Raw genomic sequence first — 21,227 nt, 5'->3', positions numbered from 1 at the left:
GTCCGACACTTTAACCACTACACCACGCTGGCTCATCTTCAAGGCAAGTGGGAAGGTATTCAAAAGTTCTTTCTATTTCCTTTTAAGGCTACAAATATCTAACATAGGTATATGTGGACCACCAGGCTAGCAGCTTTTGGGCTGCTCTAAACATTTACAAAATCCAAATATTCATGAATGTATCAAAAGCAAATAGGGTTATTATACCTGGCCTTGATTGGGAAATTCTGCGCAATATCTTTCATTACTTTTAATGCGTTGTGAACAGGGACAGAGAGGATCTGAGATGCTGCTTGAAGACTAATATCTGTGAAAAAAATACAACAACACAAGAAACTGGTTGATAGTGAACCCCAATTAGCATTAACCACAGTTAAGATGGGTGCCAATGTCAGTCTTAACCATGGTTATGGACGGCAGGGAGACCTGTGGAGAGAGGAAAGAGAATGCAGTCTTACAAACTGTGGAACTCCCTGCCCCAGGATGTGGTGATGGCTGCCAACTCGGAAGGCTTTAAGAGGGGAATGGACATGTCCATTGAGGCGAGGGCTATTCATGGCTATTAGTAAAAATGGATACTAGTCACGATGATGCATACCTATTCTCTCCAGGATCAGAGGAGCATGCCTTTTATATTAGGTGCTGTGGAACACAGGCAGGATGGTGCTGCTGCAGTCGTCTTGTTTGGGGGCTTCCTAGAGGCACCTAGTTGGCCGCTGTGTGAACAGACTGCCGGACTTGATGGACCTTGGTCTGATCCAGCAGGGCCTTTCTTATGTTCTTAACCTACTTCTGATCCCTTAGCCATAGTAAAAGGTTTGGAACATTTACATCTGGATCTAGGAATCAACACACTTATAGTTTTGAATGGTCTGAGGCAGTAAATAGTATGAATGCAACAGATAGAGCCAGATAGTCATAATACAAACTACTACATTATTCAATAGTCTTAGTGGGTTATTAAACTTGTTTTGAAATGACTGCCACCACAAGCTTGGTTCGGACAATCATATGAGGCGTGGGCTTGGGGGTTCCCTCTCCATCCTGCATAGCCCCTCAGTGTACTGTTACTAACAGGGGGCAGGCTTCTGCCTTCTCTCCTGAGCTGTTTTCCATAGCGGACAAAACTGTGGTGGTGGGGGGGCTTATTTCCCCCTTCCTCAGGCTCCACATATCCTGCGATCACGTGACAGAAGACATGTAGAGCCTGAGAAAGGGACTGACAGGCATACAGCTAGGCCCTAACATGCTCTGATTAACTTTAACTGGATTGAGGCCAGTGAGTCTGGGCTTCTTTAATATATGTGCTTCTATATTTCTATTTCTTCAGCCAAAAAAAAAAAAAGATATCCCGTCTCTAATGTGAGGAATATCAGAAAGAGTTAACCATAATGCTTAAGGGGAGAAGCGCTATGATGCAACTTTCCTACTATTACCCGGGGGGGGGGGGGAGCCTAATCTTCTGCAAGGTTCACGGTCAATTTCCCTCATCCTCAACATATCGTCTGCGTGAGGAAATAGCTTTAAAAGCAATATTACGGGTTTTATTTTACAATGATAACACTTCATGGCCTACTCCTGTGTCACATTAATAGAAACAGTAAAGATAAATTGTACTATAGTGACTCAGCCACAGAATATCCTCCTCCAGGTCAGCACAAGAGGAAAAAATTCAGGTCTTTTCTTTTCCACCCAAACAGCATTTTAAATACATTTTTCGCCCATCTGATGTGGCATTAAAAAAATCACCAGTAAAATCAACATTTTGAGAGCCAGCGAGGTGTAGTGGTTAAGAGCGGTGGTTTGGAGCAGTGGAGTCTAATCTGGAGAAGAAGAAGAGTTGGTTTTTATATGCCCACTTTCTCTACTACCACTTAAGGGAGACTCAAACTGGCTTACAATCACCTTCCCTTCCCCTCCCCGCAACAGAGGCTGAGAGAATATGACTTGCCCAAGGTCACCCAGCTGGCTTCTGTGTAGGAGTAGGGAAACAAATCCAGTTCACCAGATTAGCCTCCCCCACTCATGTGGAGGTGTGGGGAATCACACCTGGTTCTCCAGATCAGAGTCCACCACTCCAAACCACCGCTCTTAACCACTACACCACCGGGTTTGATTCCCCACTCTTCCACATGAGCAGCGGACGCTGATCTGGTGAACCGGGTTGGTTTCCCCACTCCTACACATGAGCGGTGGAGGCTAATCTGGTGAACCGGGTTGGTTTCCCCTCTCCTACACATGAAGCCAGCTGGGTGACCTTGGGCAAGTCACAGCTCTCTTAGAGCTCTCTCAGCCCCACCAACCTCACAGGGTGTCTGTTGTGAGGAGGGGAAGGGAAGGTGATTGTAAGCCGGTTTGAGTCTCCCTTAAGTAGTAGAGAAATTTGGCATATAAAAACCAACTCCTCTTCTTCTTGATTACAAAAAGTCACATGAGAGAATGATTGGTTTTGTTTTTCTTGAGGGTTTTTTTTTTTTACCTGCGATGTCAGGTTGTGGCAGTTCCAATCTGACCGCAGGTTGACCTTAGTCTCTAGACATTCCAAACAGCTTAAAGAAAGCAACAGGATCTAATAATAAATCACGTTAGGGCTAACTGGGAGTTAGGATTAATGCATGGCTGGCTGTCACCTAAATTGGCAGCTGTGTGTCAGCGATGTAGCGGGAAGTCAGAAAGCACAAAACATCACATTGTTATTTCACGCGTGAACTATACTGGATTTTAATAAGAGGGTGGGGAAGCTAGGCATGTTTAATCAGACCCTTAGGGGGTTGGTACAGTATTTGAGTAAGCAAATCATTACTCAGAGATTAACTCGGTCGAATGAAAATATGTTATCTACAAATATAGAAGAAGAGGAGTTGGGTCTTTCTTTCTTTTTTAGCAATGTGAGAGCCAGCATGGTGTAGTGGTTAAGAGCAGTGGTTTGGAGCAGTGGACTCTGATCTGAAGAACCGGGTTTGATTCCCCACTCCTCCACATGAGCGGTGGAGGCTAATCTGGTCAACTGGTTTTGTTTCCCCACTCCTACACCCGAAGCCAGCTGGGTAACCTTGAGCTAGTCACACTCTCTTAGTCCCATCTACCTCACAGGGTGTCTGCTGTGGGGAGGGGAAGGGAAGGTGATTGTAAGCCGGTTTGATTCTTCCTTAAGTGGTAGAGAAAGTCGGCATCTAAAAACCAACTCTTTTTCTTCTACCCCGCTTTTCTCTACCTTTAAGAAGTCTCTAAGCATCTTACAATCTCTTTCCCTTCCTCTCCCCACAACAGACACCCTATTAGGTGGGGCTGAGAAAGTTCGGAGAGAACTGTGAATAGCTCAAGGTCACCCAGCAGGCTTCATGTGTAAGAGTGGGGGAAACAAACCCAGCTCACCAGATTAGTCTGCCGCTCATGTGAAGGAGTGGGGAATCAAACCACTTCACCACTACACCACGCCGGCTTCTTAAGCAATGTGGCAAAGGCTAATATAGAGGCTGATGAAGACAAGGGCTTCTAGTTTTCTAAACCTTGTCTCATTTAAGGACTGTAGTCATTACCTAGATTTCACTGCTGTTGCCACTTATTTTCATGTATGCTTCCATTGTATCACAATCGGAAGGCGCATAACAAAGAGAAAAGTGAATTACCTTGTAATTCCCAGACCTTCAAAGGTTCTGCATCATCAGCACTTTCAACCAAGTATTTTCTCAACTCTGTCAGGTTATCCTTGAGGTCCGGGTAGTTCTGCCTAGATTATAAAATGGGGAAAAGTCAGCACTACCCAGCCCCTGTCAGAGGTTACAATACCACAGGTGTTATGAATGCCACTTTGAGTGCTTTTCCCTAAACCAGCAACTTTTGCATACTGATGTGCTGCCTGTGAAACAGAATTTCGACAATATTTTCAGAAAATAAAATGCTGGAAATCTGTTCTTTTAAATTCATGTTCCTTTAAAAATCTACTTGCTATCATAGTTCACCAGGAGTCTAATCTTTGAAAATTATATGAATGTTAAAAACAGACTACAGCAATGGTATCTTACTGTCAGGGAGGGGCTGTGGTTTGGTGGAAGAGCCTCTGCTTTGCATGCAGAAGGTCCCAGGTTCAATCCCTGACATCTCCATTTAAAAAGGACCGGGCAAGTAGGTGAGACCTCAGACTGAGACCGGAGAATTGCCGGTCAGGCAGCTCATTCCTGAACTTTGTGGCGGCCAGGGATGGCACAGCAGCAGCTCCGCCCCCAGAACACCCCAGAAATGCCTCCCAGGATGCCGGCGTGAGCACTAGCCACTGACAGGAGACTGGCAGGAGGCCAAGCTGGCATCCATGGGCCGTGCTGCCACACCAGTCCTAGGGCGCCGCCACAAGTGGCACTACGCCAGCATCCATGCCACTTTGCACGGGACAAGTGGCACAGATACCAGCGTATGGGGCTGGTCGCCTCCTAAACCCATTCAGCCCCCAGGCTTAGGAATGAGCTCTGAGTGGGCACCCTAACCTCACGAGAGGAAGGGCATCTTGGCCATCTTCTGGGCATGGAGTAAGGGACAATGGGGTGTGTGTGGGGGGGAGGTAGTTGTGAAATTCCTGCATTGTGCAGGGGGTTGGACTAGATGACCCTAGTGGTCCCTTCTGACTCGATGATTCTATGATGGACCAATTCAGTATAAGACAGCTTAGTGTGTGTTTTTGTACCTCAAGCCATTTAAAAGAACCAATACAAATTAATTTAATGATTTCAAAACCACTAGGTAGGATGCAGTGGATGTCTTCTGCAGGTACTAGACCCCCTGCAAAAGCAAAAGTATACTAACCATGCTGGCAGCTTGCCCTGTGTTACACTGACAGCCCATTCCTGACCTTGAGAGCTGAAAATCCTTAGGAGGAGTGCAGGGGCCTGCACTGGCATCCGTGCCCCTTGCGGCAGTACCCGTACCCCTTGCGCCGGCAAGACTGGCACAAACGCCAGCGTCAGGCCTCTTACACTGACCTCCCTGCGCAGCCCTGGGATGGCTCAGCCTTTCGCCAGCATCCTGATGGCGTATTTCCATGCACCGTCTTCCCAGGTGGTGTTCCCAGGGCGGTCCAGGGGAGGAGCCGCCTTTAGGTAGCCTCCTAAGCCCTTTCAGGCCAGGAACACCCCCTTTGCCCTCACCTCGGTGTACGCCTACTTTTTAGGTGGCATATCCCCATGGAACCCTTTGGAGCGGTTCCACAAGGCCTTGAGGGTATCGGCAGCATTTTGGTTTTGGGGGGGGCCCTGAATCCTCCTTTGGAGGCAGCATGGTGGCGGCGCCTCCAGCCACCGGCTCAGCCCTTCCCCTCAGGAATGGGCTGTTACTGTATCCAAACTCGCATTTCCGCTTGACCCGATACAAGTAAATTATTGCAATGATCAGATATTGCAGTACAACCAGGGCTATTGCTTGTGCAAGGAGAACTAAGCTAAGTGTGTTTACGTTTCCCTCCCTGCATTTGCTGGATCCAACCCAATGGATTTCTTTAAGCATCAGAAGGCCAATTTATAAACTCAAGTATATGAGAATGGGATTAAAATTGACTCACTTTAATGTGTCGAAGAGAAATCCCTGGACATCGCTTTCTTTGTTGTCTTCTTCCTCCGTTATATTACTTGTAGCTAAACATGGCACGTACAGGGAGGAAAAAAATCTCAGAATACATTGGCTTTCCAGAAGTTATTAAAATGACATTTGATTTCCTATCGAAGACACTAACATACTTTCTAAAATGAGAAAAAAAATACTAGACAGTCTTCAAAATAGATGACAAAAGAATAGATCGGCCTTGGTGTATAGTGTTAGAGAAAAGGTATTTTCCATTCCATAAAGGCACCCATCTACAAAAAAAATTACAGAAGCATATTTCTGTATTGATTCTCACTGCCCATGGCTACCTTTGCCATATCCCACAAAATGCAATCACAACCAACCGTGTGTGTCAGAAAAACAAATACCGGCTGAATTACTGACCCAACAAGACATTTTCCATTAACTTCAATGTGGCCATGCAGAAGATTACTGCCTTCAAAATGCTAGACACTGCCAAATATTTTGTGATAATAATGTCTCCAATAACACCACACACAGGAAGAGAAAAATATGTACCTTTAGCCTGAGAGTCGTCCACAGCTTTGTATTCGGTACTCTTTATTGCAAGTTCCACGCCATACCCAGACAAATACATCTTTCCAGAGCTGGGTTTCTAGTCGAGCACGCCGTTTGGAAAAAAGAAGAGAAGACAAGAGCTTTTAGGAGATACCGTTTCTAAACCCCATACAATTCAGCCTTATTTCATTTTAAAAAAAATAGTTTTATTGAAGTATACAAAATATTACAGAAAATGTCAAGATATACAAAAGAACACAGTATACAAAAAAGAAAGAAAGTGAAGGGAAAAAAGAAAAGAATAAGTGTAATATAGAACAATACAAAAACCGACTTCCAACTCTCCGCATACAGAACAGAACATTATACACATTATTTCTTTTGTGAATAACTTTGATTTTATCTGTTTTACTTTAACTATTATTTAGTTATTTTCATCTTAGTCTACAGTTCAGTAAGTTAAGATCCTAAAATCTAAGGTCATTTTCCTATCCCTAAATTACTGATTTATATATATTGATCATACCTTATTTCAGACCACGTCCCACTGTAATCAGTTCGACTTTTAAGTAAACATGCAAAAGACCGGTATGCTCGCATTGGCAAGCAATTGGTAAGCATACCTTAGATTTAAAATTGGATTCACCTCATTCCATACACCAATTTGCTCTTAAGGCAGAAGAGTGAGGGCAGAATTGTAAGTGGAATGGAAAGGAAATCAGTAGGGTTGCCAACCTCCGGGTGGCGCCTGGAGATCTCCTGCTATTACAATTGATTTCCAAGTGACCAAGATCAGTTCCCTTGGAGAAAAAGGCTGCTTTGGAGGGCGAGCTCTATGGCATTGTTCCCTGCTGAGGTTCCTCCCCTCCCTAAGCCCCACTCTCTCCAGGCTCCACCCCCAAAATATCCAGGTATTTCCCAACCCAGAGCTGGCAACCCTAGAAATCAGGTATGTTTTTCTCTGGGATAAGTCATATAGCAGTTAGAGCGAACGACGGCTCCTTTATATAGCAGGGACTTGATCAGATCTTCTTTACGCTACTTGATCAAAGAGACGGGTTGACCAACGCAAGGGGCATTGGGTGGCAGCAGGGTATAGAACTGTGCTATGCGCCTCCACGGCTGGGCTTTGGAGCTCCCGAGGGCCCCATCCCTGGTTTAATCGATAACATGGACCCCAACGAAAGAACACATGCTTTGCGCATTGACAGTGCAATCCTAAGCAGGTTTACTCAGAAGTCCCACTGAGCTCCACAGAGCTTACTCCCTAGTAAGTGTGCATAGGACGCCGTAAGGTTCGTGGTTGAACCACTGGTCTGGTCTCTCCACTTAAAAGGATCTGTGGCAGCAGTCTACAACTGGGGAAGACCCTGGAGCATGTACAGATTCAGTGTAGCGTAACAGTTAAAGTGATGGTCTAGAAATGGCAAGATCTGTGTGCAAATTCCCATTCGGCCATGAAGGGCACTGAGGCCTTTTACGCATGCCTGTTTTCCTCGCCATCACCCCTTGACGACTTCGGGTCTTGGTTTTTATTATGCATGCTGATTCCAACCACCAGAGGTCGCCTCGCTCTCCCCCTGCGTTTCCCTACATTTTGCCTGCATTTTCAAGGGTCTGTTTTACCTTGAATTTAAAAACCCGGGCAAAAAGCGGGGAATTGCAGGGGGAGAGCAAGGCGACCTCTGGCAGTCGGAAACGGCATGCGTAATAAAAAACAAAAACTGAAGTTGTCGGAGGGCTGCGAGGGAATAGCCATGCATAGAAGGCCTGTAAGAGCTTGAGACAACGATTCTCTTTTAGCCTAGCCCAATTTACAGGGTTACCGTGAGGACAGAACAGGGGAGGCACGTAAGTTGCCCGGATCTCCTTGGCGGAACAATGGAATAAAAATAATGACATTAAACTAGATGAGCCGATGGTCTCAAACAGTATAAGAGGTACTTATCTAAACTAGTGTGAACTGATGTTATCTTGAGAGTGAAATAAAAGCAAACGTTAGAAAAACAGTTATTTCACCCAGAAGATTCTCTTCTGGAAAAGGGATTGTGTTGAAATACGTTAAAGAAAGCTACATTATCAGGAGCAAAGGATTTACCCTAAAACGTTATAGCTACAGGTAATTGTAACAGGTTAATCTGGACTCTGATCGTTCCGTTTCCAGAGTCAACAGAGCATGAGTTACTTATCCACAGGTACTCTTTATACGGGTTGTACCACTCAAGATTTTTTTATGACCAATCTACACAGCTTTCAGTGTAGAACTAGCATCGGCTCGCAACCACAGTTCAGCCATTTTGCTTCAGGACTGAGTCCCATGGATATAATTTATTCATTTTAGAGCAGGAACATGGGCGATATTTTAAACCAGGTATGTGCAAACTGTGTCTGCACCAAGTGGTACAGCTCTGCTCAAAAGAAATAAGTTTATGGCAAACTGGTGGATGCTTGAAGCTTTTTTAAAGAGCAAAATTAATTAATTGAATGCATTTAATAGCTTTGAACTTAATTAGATGCTCCCCCCCTTTCCTGCAACGTACACTTAACCTGGCTCCCATTACCATAAGGGTGTTAGCTAGAGGCTTGTTGCCATTGAAACTCAGTGCATATTTCCGGATGTCTACACTCTAATGCCAATCGTGGACTTGGTGATAATACAGGCAGCAAGAATGTCTGCCATTTCTCTTGCCCATGTAGACTTGGCTCAGATATAAACTGACGGGCTCTTACTGCTCTGCTCAGCAACGTTTGAAATCTCCCTCCCATTCATTAAGTGGCTCTTTGAGCCTCCTTTGGCTGGAGGAAAGCTTCAGACTTTGTGGAGTGGAAGGACACAGTACCATATACCTGGGCCTTAGGGTTGCCAACCTCCAGGTGGGGCCTGAAGTTCTCCCAGAATTACAGTGGATCTCCCAACTACAGAGATCAGTTCCCCCTGAGGTAATGGCAGCTTCAGAGGGAAGACTCCATGGAATAACATGCTTACTGATCTCCCTTCCCCAGACACTGCCCCCAGATCGCCAAGAATTTGCCAAGCCATAGCTGGCAACTAGACCTACTAATAGGGTTGCCAGCTCTGGGTGGGGAAATACCTGGAGATTTAGGGAGTGGAGCCTGAGAAGGGTGGGGTTTGGAGAGGGGAGGGACTTCAATGCCATAGAGTCCATTTGCCAAAGTGGCCATCTTCCCCGGGGGAACTGATCTCTGTCATCTGGAGATCAGCTGTAATAGTGGATGATCTCCAGGGAGGTTGGCAACCCTACCTACTACGCATGTGTGTCAGGGAGAGGGCCACAAATCAGTGCACACTCCTCACAAGCTCTTCATTTCCTACAGAGGTTTGCTTTAGGTGGCATTCATTTGCATTGCACCAAGCCTGAACTCTCCCTAGAACCTAATATGACTAACCTGACACTATCGTACTTTGGTCACATTATAAGACAACGGTCACTGGAAAAGACAATCGTGCTAGGAAAAGTTGAAGGCAGCAGGAAAAGAAGAAGGCCCAACAAGAGATGGATTGACTCTATAAAGGAAGCCACGGCCCTCAGTTTGCAAGACCTGAGCAAGGCTGTTAATTATAGGATGTTTTGGAGGACATTGATTCATAGGGTCACCATAAGTCGGAAGTGATTTGATGGAACTTAACACACATACACACTTCTATTAGTGCTTATCAAGTTTATGCACAACGGGGGCAAACAAAACTCCTTCCAAGTCTAATTACAGCTGCAATCCCCTGGTTACTATTAATCATGGTTAGTGCCAATGCAGATGTCCTAGATCAGGAATACTCCTCTTGTCCCACAATGTTGCCCCTTTTGTGCTTAAATGTGATTAAAAACCCTTAGGGGGGAATAAAGAAGAGAATAGAGTGGGCAACAATAAGAAATACTGTGAAAAAAGTTTAGAGAAACTAAACTTTCAGTGACAAATAATTTTATCACTTACCCCACACACCTACCTGGACAAAATGCCGGAGAACATAAACGATTTCCTCCTTTTGTGCTTTTTCAGACAAAACTTTGTGAAACGCGGCAAAGTCTTTTGTACCCATTTCAGCATAAAGGATCACAACTGGGCCTGTCTCCTTGAGCGCCGGGAATATATGATCTCCTTTGAACAGATACGGCTTGGGCCTTGGGATTAAGAACAAATAATTTTTCAGCTCAGAACGAACGATGCTTGAATGAGCGCAGCAGAAGAGAGGCTTTACTCCATTTCGTGGTCATTGAACAATTGAAAAAGCATTTAAAGACGAGGAAAGAACATCACAATTACCGTACCTGGTTTCAGAGAAGAGCTGGGCACCGGTCTCAGACTGAAGATGAGACTTGGCATTCGCCACAGGGCAATTCTATCAAGGCAGGAAGAAAAGCTACACGGCTGCAAGCAGAAGCTACTATATTTTTATTGTCCAGTAGCATGCAGACTTATTCTTTAGTACCGTTTGTCACAGTTATTGGACTGATGAATAGGGTTGCCAGGTCCCTCTTCGCTACAGGTGGGAGGTTTGGGGTGGATCCTGAGGAGGGTGGGGTTTGGAGAGGAGCGGGACTTCAATGCCATAGAATCCAATGGCCAAAGCGGCCATTTTCTCCAGGGGAACTGATCTCTGTCGGCTGGAGATCAGTTGTAACAGTAGATCTCCAGCTAGTACCTGGAGGTGCTGCTTTCTTTTTCAGTACCTGGAGGTTGGCAACCCTACTGATGAATACAACCAGTAATAAGTACATGAGCAATACAAGCTCCAGTTAACACCCAGTGCAATCCCAAATGGAGTTACACTAGGGTTGCCAACTCTGGGTTGAGAAGTTTCTGGAAATTTTGTTGGTGCAGCCTGAGGATAGGGTTACCAGCTCCAAATTGGTAAATACCTGGAGAGTTTAGGGGTGGAGCCTGAGGAGGGTGGGGTTTGGGGAAGGGAGGGACTTCAAGGAAGCATAATGCCATAAAATTGCCTGGTGATCAGTTGTAATAGCGGGGGATCTCCAGCCACCACCTGGAGGTTGGCCACCCCAAGTTACACCCTTCTAAATCCACTGAAGTCAATGGGCTCAAAAAGGGGTGACTTTATTTAAGATTGCAACGTAAATGGCTCTGAGGATCGAGCCTTTGTTTTCAAGTCTCACACAACAGTCGGATTACTCTACTGATCCTGCAGGTCCTGAGACCTGAACCCTCAGAGAAGAGTCAGTAGCAGAGCGACATCCAGATTAGAGCACCAGTAGATCCTGTCACGAGCTCCTCTTGAGAAAGCCAAGAAATGAGCTCTCCTTCAGCCCTGAGCTGACAACCCTATCTTTTGGGGGGTGGAGCTTGAGGAGTAGGTTGAGGTTGAAGAACACAGATAGGGGCCATGACAGGTGATGGCTGGAGATCTCCTGCTATTACAACTGATCTCCAGCCGACAGAGATCAGTTCACCCGGATAAAATTGCCGCTTTGTCCATTGGACTCTGTGGCATTGAAGTCCCTCCCCAAACCCTGCCGTCCTCAGGCTCTGCCCCCAAAACTTCCCACCGGTGGCAAAGAGGGACCTGGCAACCATATCTCCACCCAATTTCTGTCCATTCCCAAACTCTTCCAGTGCAACTCCACTGGTGGATTCAGAGCACTGCTCTCGTTGGCTGCTTGGTTGCTAGGAAACCTTTCTTTGCTCTACCTGTCACACTCACCTTCCTCAGTGCCATGACCCCTATCTGTGTTTGGCCCCCTGTGGGGGCTGCTTTTTGCGGCTCAGTAACACGTTGGGAGATCTGATCAAGAATCCCCAACATCACACATAGCTTGATCCTTCCTGTCGATGGTTTAGAAAATCCAGCAAAGGAGAAGTTGTGTTAAGGTAAATGCCTACATCAAAGCGGAAGCATGCAGAGAACCAGAAAGTGGTACAGATTAAAGAGGGTCCCATAAGGGGATTCCGCAGCTGATAAGAGATCAGAGAGCATTTCATCTTGTTTGGCTGTGTTTGAAGTTTCCCTAGGGAAGGGGGGGAAACAACAACGAAGCAGGGAAAAATTCATCTCCTTCGGTGTTTTGCTTGACCAGCCCTTGCTTAATGTCCTGCTAAAACAACATTTAAGTTATCGCATGATTTTTAACGTCCCTTCCCCCCAAAACCTAATGTTATTCAAAGAATAAATTGCTGTGAGAAGGCAATCTTACACAACTCCACAACGGAGCTCTACACTCCTTTGCAGAAGCCAAGGGTTCAACTACACCAGATTGCTTCTTCCGTATATATTTTTAATTATGTATCTTTCTTTTGCAAATGCAGCTGCAGGGATTGCCTTATCAACAAGGGAAATTAGGTGGGGGTGGGAACGGAAGCTTTTACCCCGCCCAGGGTTACCAACCTCCAGGTCGTGGCTGGAAATCTCCCACTATTACAACTGATCTCCAGGCGACAGAAGAAGAAGAGTTGGTTTTTATGTGATGACTTTCTCTACCTTTAAAGGAGAATCAAACCAGCTTACAATCCCCTTCCCTTCCTCTCCCCACAATAGACCCCTTGTGAGGTCAGTGGGGCTGAGAGAGTTCGGACAGAACTGTGACTGCCTCAAGGTCACCCAGTTGGCTTCATGTGGAGGAGCGGGGAATCAAACCCGGTTCACTAAATTAGAGTCTGCAGCTCATGTGGAGGAGCGGGGAATCAAACCCGGTTCATCAGATCAGGGTCTGCCGCTTATGTGGAGTAGGGAATCAAACCCAGTTCTCCAGATTAGAGTCTGCCACACTTAACCACTACACCAAGGCTCGGCTGGGTTATGAAATCTTACACCAATATTAAAAATCTCAAAATGCCGCCTGTGACTAATGCATATCGACGAACTTAATGTAGAGGTTTCCTTGACACAAACGAACATAAGCGGGTGCTTTCAAGATGTGTGAAGCATCCATGCTGCAGTATCACTTTTTTTCTAATAAAAAAAATAGATCAATCAACAAAGCTCATTACACTTACCTCGCTGCAGCCTTCGTCAGTAGCTTCTTAATTTCATTAGTCTTACAGGTGCTCTTCCCATGGATAACCACAAACGCGCCACAGCCTTTCGGTGGAGGCTCATCAGCTGCAATCTAATATTTCAACAATTACACTCAGCCTGGCTGGCTTAATTGCACTGCATCCTACGAGTAACGCGCCTTCCTTTGATTAAAATAACTCATCAGCATTGTGCGTCTAAGTAACTGAGTATGTGAGGAGAAAATAATGAAGAGATTAAAACCCTAAAAGCGACAACGTGTTTTATCAGCTTGGAACTGCAACACGATAGGCTTCTCAGGATTCCAACCACCACCAGTCATTTGGTTTTTAGCTCCCACTTTCTTGACTTAGCCTCTCAACTATGTGCGTCTCTCAACCCCGGTCAAGATCCGTAGTTACAGCAACAATTCAGCCTTGCAGATTACTGTCCAGTAGGGTTGCCTGGTCCCTCTTTGCCATCGGCAGGAGATTTTTGGGGCGGAGCCTGAGGAGGGCTGGGTTTGGGGAGGGGAGGGACTTCAATAGGGACCTGGCAACCCTATTCATCAGTCCAATTGCCAAAGCGGCCATTTTCTCCAGGGGACTGAACTTTATCAGCTGGAGATCAGTTGTAATAGCAGGAGATCTTCTGCTATTACCTGGAGGTTATCAACAAAAGCCAGCATGCAGGCTCCAGTTTCAACTACTCTTCTAAATGCATTCACAAATGTCACAAAACATGGTAATGACAATATTCCATATACATTGAATGATCAAACAAAAACAAATTTAAGTAAACTGTTCAAAATTCACACAGAAACCGTCAACAAAAATACAATCATGCTTGTATATCAATGTCCTGACAATTTGTACAAAAATCCAAAGTGAAATGACTTTGTTGGAATGACTGTTATTGAATATTTATAGACTCCTCTGAGATCGAATGACTGATGAAGCCTATGGCAGAATGGACTTCTAATTTGTATCCGGAACAACCGTCTCCTTCTTTGATCTCTTTTGGACCCTTTTGATCCATTTTGGATCACTGTTCAGCGTCCACACTTACCTGACCATCAGTATTCTTTACATTTTGTTGGATGTCTTATTTACCCCCATGTGACATTGGACTGTAATGTTTGTCTGCATGTATGCTTAGACACTATATAGATTGCTATGTGTGTGTAAAGTGCCGTCAAGTCGCAGCCAACCTATGGCGACCCTTTTTGGGGTTTTCATGCCAAGAGACTAACAGAGGTGGTTTGCCAGTGCCTTCCTCTGCACAGCAACCCTGGTATTCCTTTGTGGTCTCCCATCCAAATACTAACCAGGGCTGACCCTGCTTAGCTTCTGAGATCTGACGAGATCAGGCTAGTCTGGGCCATCCAGGTCAGGGCATAGATTGCTATACATTGTAGTATTTTGTGTATGGCTCCTGTCTATTTCATTATATATATATATTGTTCCATTTTTTAGCCTGGTGTTGTCGTTTTCATACAATGTGACCAAGCAGGCCATTGGTTTTTTCCCCAACTATGGCAAAACGTTTTGTGACCTGCCACCCGCACTGCATGCTTCTGCATAAAAATGACTTGCTGCTTGAAGACCAACAGAGAAGGAATCCTCTGGAGCAGACAGTACTTAAGATAGTTACCCATGAAACAGCTGCCAAATAACTTGTAAATGGCAGCCAAATACTACAGGCATCGTTCATACCCAAACTCATAGTACACACCACCCAGGTTTACACACCTGCTGAAACATCTGAACGGTTGGAGAATGAGCTCGTAAAGCAAGGGAGAATTTCAGCAGGTTAATCTGTACGTTTGACAAGAACTGCCCAGATTTCTTCAAGATTAAGTCGTAATAAGACTGTTCTGAGACTGCATATATATAAAAAAGAAACAGAAGCAGATGTTAACATTTGGCCACAAACATGAATAAATTAAGGTAACACAAGGACTGGATCTTGGATACTAAAAACCACAGGAACACAGAGAGATGCAACATTTCCAGCTAGTTAGTTACCAAAAGTAAACATAAGTTTTCAATACAGCATAAAACCCACCTCATCAGAGCAGGACTGTACTAATTCACAAACAGTACTAAATTACAAAATGTGCTGAAGTGTTGCTTCACTAAGCCAAGTGGTCTGAGAGCCAGACGTGAGGATAGCCGTTAAAAGTTACAAAATGCAGCAGACTCCAGATGGAGAACAGCATAGGGCCAAACAACATTATATCTATTTTGGTGAGTTAGGTGGGGTTTCCCCATACTCAGCTCGCTTTTCATTAAAAAAGCCCTGCTGGATCAGAACAAGGCCCATCAAGTCCAGCAGTCTGTTCACACAGTGGCCAACCAGGTGCCTCTAGGAAGCCCACAAACAAGACGACTGCAGCAGCATTGTCCTGCCTGTGCTCCACAGCACCGAATATAATAGGCATGCCCCTCTGAGACTGGAGAGAATAGGTGTGCATCATGACGTATCCATTTTGACTAGTAGGATTGGAAAACCCTCTCCTCCATGAACATGTCCACTCCCCTCTTCAAGCCTTCCAAGTTGGCAGCCATCACCACACCTTGGGGCAGGGAGTTCCACAATTTAACTATGTGTTGTGTGAAGAAATACTTCCTTTTATCAGTTTTGAATCTCTCACCCTCCAGCTTCAGCAGATGACCCCGCGTTCTGGTATTACGAGAGAGGGAGAAAAGCTTCTCCCTGTCCAACCTCTCCCAACCATGCATAATTTTATACAACTCGACCAATTCTCCCCTTAACTGCCTTCTTTCCAAGCTAAAAAGCCCTAAGCATTTAACCGCTCCTCATATGGCAGTTGTTCTAGCCCCCTGATCATTTTGGTTGCTCTTTTCTGCACCTTCTCAAACTCTGCAGTATCCTTTTTCAGGTGTGGTGACCAGAACTGTACACACTATTCCAAGTGTGGTCTCACCATAGATTTGTTCATAGATTTGTACACCACAGATTTTCCAGCAGCCACACAGCAACTGTAGGGAATGTCATTTAAAAAACCGGTGGGAGCCAGACTCAGCTTGGAGCTACGGTGTGGATGAAGGAGGGGCTCTTGCCTCAGCCCCCACGTGCCATTTTCCTGAGCCAGAATGGCCAGGGGAGGGAGTTGTCTGTATTATTTTGGAACTGCATCTGCATGGAACGCTGATATAGCTGCAGGGAAAGTGAGTTGGATATTGGGAACCCAGACCCAATTTCCCCCCCAAAAATGTATCATGTACTTTGGTCCACAAGAACACAGCCTGAAGTCAACACAGGGATGGCTGCGATTGCACCAGTTACCTCTCTAGCATTTCTGAGAGGCCGGGAAGATTTGCAGCAGCTGTCGATGCCAAAATGGGCTGCAAGACGACAAGAAGGAAAGAAATTCAGAAAGACTTCCTAGGAGTGCAGATGCTTCCCCCTCCTCCCAACCTCACCTCCCCCTAAAAGAGAGGCAGAAAGAACCAAACAAGTACAAGATGGCCAGCGACAATATTGTGCTTTATCGCATACGAAGTGAAAGATGGTTTAAGACACAAAAAAGCTTGAAACATCGTGAGTACAGACTGCTCCGCTGAAGCCAAGGCAAAGAGAAAAATGGAGGCTGGTTGGCTATTTGTTGAGTGAGAGAAAAAGAAAACACAGCAAGTGGTACTAGAAGAATGGATAAACAAAGGATAGAAAACAGGCCCTTTCCCCACTGAGTGCTTAGGTGCATAATTTTGCTTCACAAATAGCAATTACGGCTGCAATAGATTGAACACCTGGGCAAGTCCTTAAGGACTAAAGATTAAAATGAGAACGCTGCCCACACAATAACACGGTAAAAATGAGTTTTACAAGGGCTGTGTTGACCTTGCTATGAAAAGGAAAACATCTCTGATAACTAGGGAGGAGATGTGGGATAAAGGCAGAGTGGAGGAGAAGCACAAAGTGTTTGCCTAAATATATAAAATAGATATTGTAACAGAACCTATTAATAAAACGACGGGCTCTACTTTTACACAAAGCAAAACAGCCTGGGTCGGGAAACCTTCAGTCATGCTCTACATCCAAAGGAGGAAGGAGAGTAGCACGGGACCACAAAAAACTTACGTTCACGCCCATTAAGAATAAGCCACTAGTATCATGGGGAACAAGCTATGCAAAGATTTGCTAGTGCAGACACAGCAAGCATTTACCGTAAGTCACTTACCTCCTTCTTTATATATTGATAATTCTTTCACAGTTTCCAAAAACTGCCAGAACTGCTCATTACTTTCTTCCGCAATGAATTCACTGTTAAAAAGGTTTATAATTATTAGTCCACTGAAAGAGTTCCTCTCTCACACACACACACATTTTTGATGAAATAAAACCCCAAAAGTTATAGAACTCCAACCTACCACACTCCTCAAAGCAGAAATGAAAATCTTCTGAAAGCAATGCTCGTATAGCAGCTGTGCTCAAAAAGAAACACTTTGTGGCGCGGGGCCTAAATTTCTCTCCAAGTGAAGGTGAAGAGGTGTGTTCTCAAATCCCGTACTTCTCAGGCACGCATGGGTCTGATTCAGATTGGGACTGCGGTGCCATTTTCCTGACTTGAAATGGCCCCAGATGGACACCAGTTGCCTAGTTGTGGAAATGTAATGTGACCTCATCAGTATAAGTGAAGCCCTCAGTGTGACATTGAGTGCTCATTCAACAGGGTTGCCAGCTCTGGGTGGGAAAACACCTGGATATTTTATGGGTGGAGCCTGGGGAAGACGGGGTTTGGGGAGGGGAGAGACCTCAGCAAGTACAATCCCATAGAGTCCACCCGTCAACACATCCATTTTCTCCAGTGCAACTGATCTCTTATGTCTAAATAGCGGGAAATCTCCAGGCCCCACCTAAATAGCGGGAAATCTCCAGGCCCCACCTTGAGGTTGGCAACCCTAATGATTCTAATCGGGCCTATGCATGCGTGGGAAGCAAAAAGCTTCAGGACGCACCCAGAGATGTCCCTAGGGGGAGTGTAACGTGTAGTTAGGCCCTCAGACTGTTAGGCTGCAAACTACAAGTGACTTAAGAAGACAGAACCGCTGTAGCTCTACTGCAGGGGTCCCAATGGTTTTGACCTTGTGCTCACCTTTGCAATTCTGACACAGGGTGCCAGGTACAGCCATAAAATGACATTCACGGCAGGTGGAGCCAACCACAAAACGGCTACTGCAGGAGGTAAAGCCAGACACACACACTGATAGGGTTGCCAGGTCCCTATTGGCGACCGGTGGGAGGTTTTAGAGGCGGAGCCTGAGGAGGGCAGGGATTGGGGAGGGGAGGGACTTCAATGCCATAGAGTCCAATTGCCAAAGCAGCCATTTTCTCTAGGGGAACTGATCTCTATCAGTGGGAGATTAGTTGTAATAGCACGAGACCTGCTGGTACCTGGTGGTTTAGAATTCAAGGTGCAAGCACCAGCAAAAGTAAACCTCAAATAAGGTAACTACAATACAAAATTGCTCTTAAAATGTATATTAAAGGTAATTACTAACAGGCAAAACCTTGGTTGAGCAAACAGGAAATTTACAAAAGGTACAAAGTGAATTCAATATAACAGCATACAAGCTTTACACAAAGATAAATATAGGCAAAAGTGCTCAATGCATATCATAATTTCAAGTCCATGCATGTAGATTGCAAAATTCAAGCAACGGAGACAAGACGTGGTGCAATGGAAATCCGGTATAATTCCATTTCATATGAAACTTTTTCAAGCTCTTAGTCCTTCCGTGCTAAGTTCATTCAATAGATGAAGGAGTGTGCCTTCCTTGTATACATGGACGGCAAAGTAAGACGTACCTGGTGGTTGGCAACCCTACACACAGAGGAAGCCCATGCATGGGGGAGAAGAGGAGTCATTTTGTAAAATACACTGGGAAAGAGGAGTGAGAGAGAGAATAAAACTAACGCTGTGGGTAGAGTTGCCAGGTGCCCGCTGGTGGCGGGCAAACCCCCGGCAATTTCCCCCTCTGCCCGCCGACCACCTGAGGGTCGGTGGGAAGAAGTGCCCGCGTGCATACCACGCACGTCTTGCAAGGGGCCTTTTACCTCTTAGTTTGAGTGGTAAAGGGCCAAAGGGCACTTCCGGTTCTAAACCGGAAGTGACGTGCGTGCGCATGCGCACACACACTTAACAAGAAGAGCCTCCCTCCGGAGGAGGTAAGGTACCTGGCAACCCTAGCTGTGGGGGCAGCTGCCGCTGAAGCATTTCTAGGGATACGCATAGCCAATCAGACCTCCAATGGTCCATCAGATGCCTTGCTGGGCCAAAGCCCCACACACTCTCTAGTCTAAAAACACGTGGTGGGAGCCAGGAAAGGTCAAGAACAAACATACATAGGGCTAAAATTAATACTAAGTGCAAATAATGTTCTGCAATTATATATAATGAATTTACTACAGACAAAAATCATTAACTTGTACACAGCCCTGCTATCGCCTCTATATTTCTATTATAAATATGGACATAAAACACAAATAGACACAAAATAACAACCAATTAGACCAAAACTAAGACCAAACACGTTTTGGCCATGTGGCCTTCTTCAGTGGTCTAAATTCATTAAAATCCAGAATGCAATCATACCATTATGCAGATATAAAAATATATATCAGTATAACAATCTTTACGACTGAGTAAAAGTTGTGTTTATAAAATATAAAGTTTACTTATAAACACTATCCACGTTTTCCTTTTCAGTTTTAGGCTTCAATAAATCTGAAAATTTAATTTCTTTTATAAAACCCTCTTAAATGGGAAAAAGTTGGATTTCTTGCCTACTATGGTGCACTGATCAAGGTATCCCAGCCATAAAGATGTCATCCAGTCTGAATAATAATGATAATAAAAGTTGGTTTTTATATGCCGACTTTCTCTACCACTTAAGGAAGAACCAAACCGGCTTACAATCACCTTCCCTTCCCCACCCCACAACAGACACCCTGTGAGGTAGGTGGGGCTGAGAGAGTGTGACTAGCCCAAGGTCACCCAGCTGGCTTCATGTGTAGGAGTGGGGAAACCAACCCCGTTCACCAGATTAGCCTCCGCCGCTCATGTGGAGGAGCGGGGAATCAACCCCAGTTCTCCAGATCAGACTCCACTGCTCCAAACCACCGCTCCTAACCACTACACCATGCCAGCGGCCATAATGCCACCAGGAGCCATTGGTGTCCACGGATTCCATCTTACAGACCCCCCCTGCTCTACTGAAACCAAAGGGCTGGTGACCCTCAAATATATTTGGAAATAAGTTATCAGTCACTTCGACAGCAACTTCAACCGACTGGAGAAGGATTTAACAAGTGTACTATTGTCATTCGCCCTTATACAATTAACTCCGTTGACCATGAGCTCAGCAGGCAGGACTGCATTGAAAATGAGGACACGAAAACCATGGACAAGAAGAGAAGCAAGTTAGATCATCTCATTCTTGAACAAATTTAGCTCTTCTATAAATTGAAAGATATGTTTTGAATATTTGCTACAAAGATCACCAAGGAAAATCTCTGGCATCTTTTAAAACTGAAGTAATGAGCAATACTGAGATGTGTTTCTTTATTTATCTAATTCAGAGGTTCCCAAATTGGTGCTCCACGAAACATCTCCTATTGTTCCATGAAGAGATTGGAAAGAAAAATACTACTGTCGTTCAGTTTATTATATAGGTGCTAGGTGAAAATTAGTGCTCTGTGATGAATTTCTCTCCATGACTCAAAAGGTTTGGGAACCCCTGATCTAATTGATGCTGCAATATTCCTAAAAATGAATTGTGGGCAACTCTCTTGTTATATACTTAATTGTTTTCTAATTGCGTTAAATTAGAGGCTGTGTGTTTCTTTTTTAAAAAAACACCTAATTCTCTCACACAATTCTAGTAACTTCCATAACTGGAAAATCAAGAGTGCAATGAGCATCCAACTGAATTTTTCCTTCCATTTATGAAAGCATTGAAAATATGGACTCTTCCGTGACCCATATGAATAGCTAGGTAACGTCTTTAACCTAACAGTAGAAGTTTATGGCACAGCCACAGAAGACAGAGACCGAGGACGGGCTTATTTATTGCCGGGACATAGCTTGAATTCAAATGCAACTATTTTGGGGGCAGCAGGAGTGGCA

At 44.9% G+C, this 21,227-nt stretch overlaps 1 protein-coding gene across 1 annotated transcript in view; it reads right to left on the bottom strand.

The window, feature by feature from the left end:
• Positions 1-21,227, bottom strand: part of UGGT2 (UDP-glucose glycoprotein glucosyltransferase 2) — a 90,052-nt gene that overhangs the window by 66,328 nt on the left and 2,497 nt on the right. Inside the window, exons 2-9 of the mRNA XM_056862131.1 lie at positions 17,280-17,362; positions 14,824-14,954; positions 13,075-13,187; positions 10,073-10,247; positions 6,109-6,205; positions 5,549-5,621; positions 3,630-3,730; positions 208-307 (exon numbers count right to left, since the gene is read on the bottom strand). Coding sequence (XP_056718109.1) covers positions 208-307; positions 3,630-3,730; positions 5,549-5,621; positions 6,109-6,205; positions 10,073-10,247; positions 13,075-13,187; positions 14,824-14,954; positions 17,280-17,362 — 873 coding nt within the window. The remainder of the gene's footprint in view (positions 1-207; positions 308-3,629; positions 3,731-5,548; positions 5,622-6,108; positions 6,206-10,072; positions 10,248-13,074; positions 13,188-14,823; positions 14,955-17,279; positions 17,363-21,227) is intronic.

This window comes from Euleptes europaea, chromosome 16 (assembly GCF_029931775.1).
Source record: "Euleptes europaea isolate rEulEur1 chromosome 16, rEulEur1.hap1, whole genome shotgun sequence".
NCBI classification, from domain to species: Eukaryota; Metazoa; Chordata; class Lepidosauria; order Squamata; family Sphaerodactylidae; genus Euleptes; species Euleptes europaea.
The sequence above is the reverse complement of the archived record's forward strand: the minus strand, read 5'-3'. Positions and strand labels throughout refer to the sequence as shown.